Below are 253 nucleotides of genomic sequence, written 5' to 3'. Positions count from 1 at the left end.
GGTGTGAGGGGGTGAGGAGGCGTTCGGAGCCTGACTGGAGTGCTGTGCTTCCCCGGCAGATATGCAGTATGATGAGGACGACGATGAGATCACCCCCGACCTGTGGCAGGAGGCCTGCTGGATCGTTATTAGGTGACTTTTTAAAACTCGCCGTTCTCAGTGATTCGGCGTAGGTGCTGCTGGTCTCACCGGTGCTGGCTGCACCTCACGGGAGCTGCAGGCTTGGGTATTCGGGATTTATTACCTTCAGAGC

General features: G+C 57.3%; 1 protein-coding gene across 1 annotated transcript in view; it reads left to right on the top strand.

The window, feature by feature from the left end:
- The first annotated feature begins 55 nt into the window (after positions 1-55).
- Positions 56-253, top strand: part of POLR2B (polymerase (RNA) II (DNA directed) polypeptide B, 140kDa) — a 17,675-nt gene continuing 17,477 nt past the window's right edge. The window contains exon 1 of the mRNA XM_009995874.1: positions 56-132. Within this exon, the coding sequence (XP_009994176.1) occupies positions 62-132 (71 nt within the window). The 5' untranslated portion in view covers positions 56-61. The remainder of the gene's footprint in view (positions 133-253) is intronic.

The sequence above is a fragment of the Chaetura pelagica genome, unplaced genomic scaffold, assembly GCF_000747805.2.
Source record: "Chaetura pelagica isolate M959 unplaced genomic scaffold, ChaPel_1.0 scaffold142, whole genome shotgun sequence".
NCBI classification, from domain to species: Eukaryota; Metazoa; Chordata; class Aves; order Apodiformes; family Apodidae; genus Chaetura; species Chaetura pelagica.
This window is presented reverse-complemented; position numbering and strand designations above follow the sequence as displayed.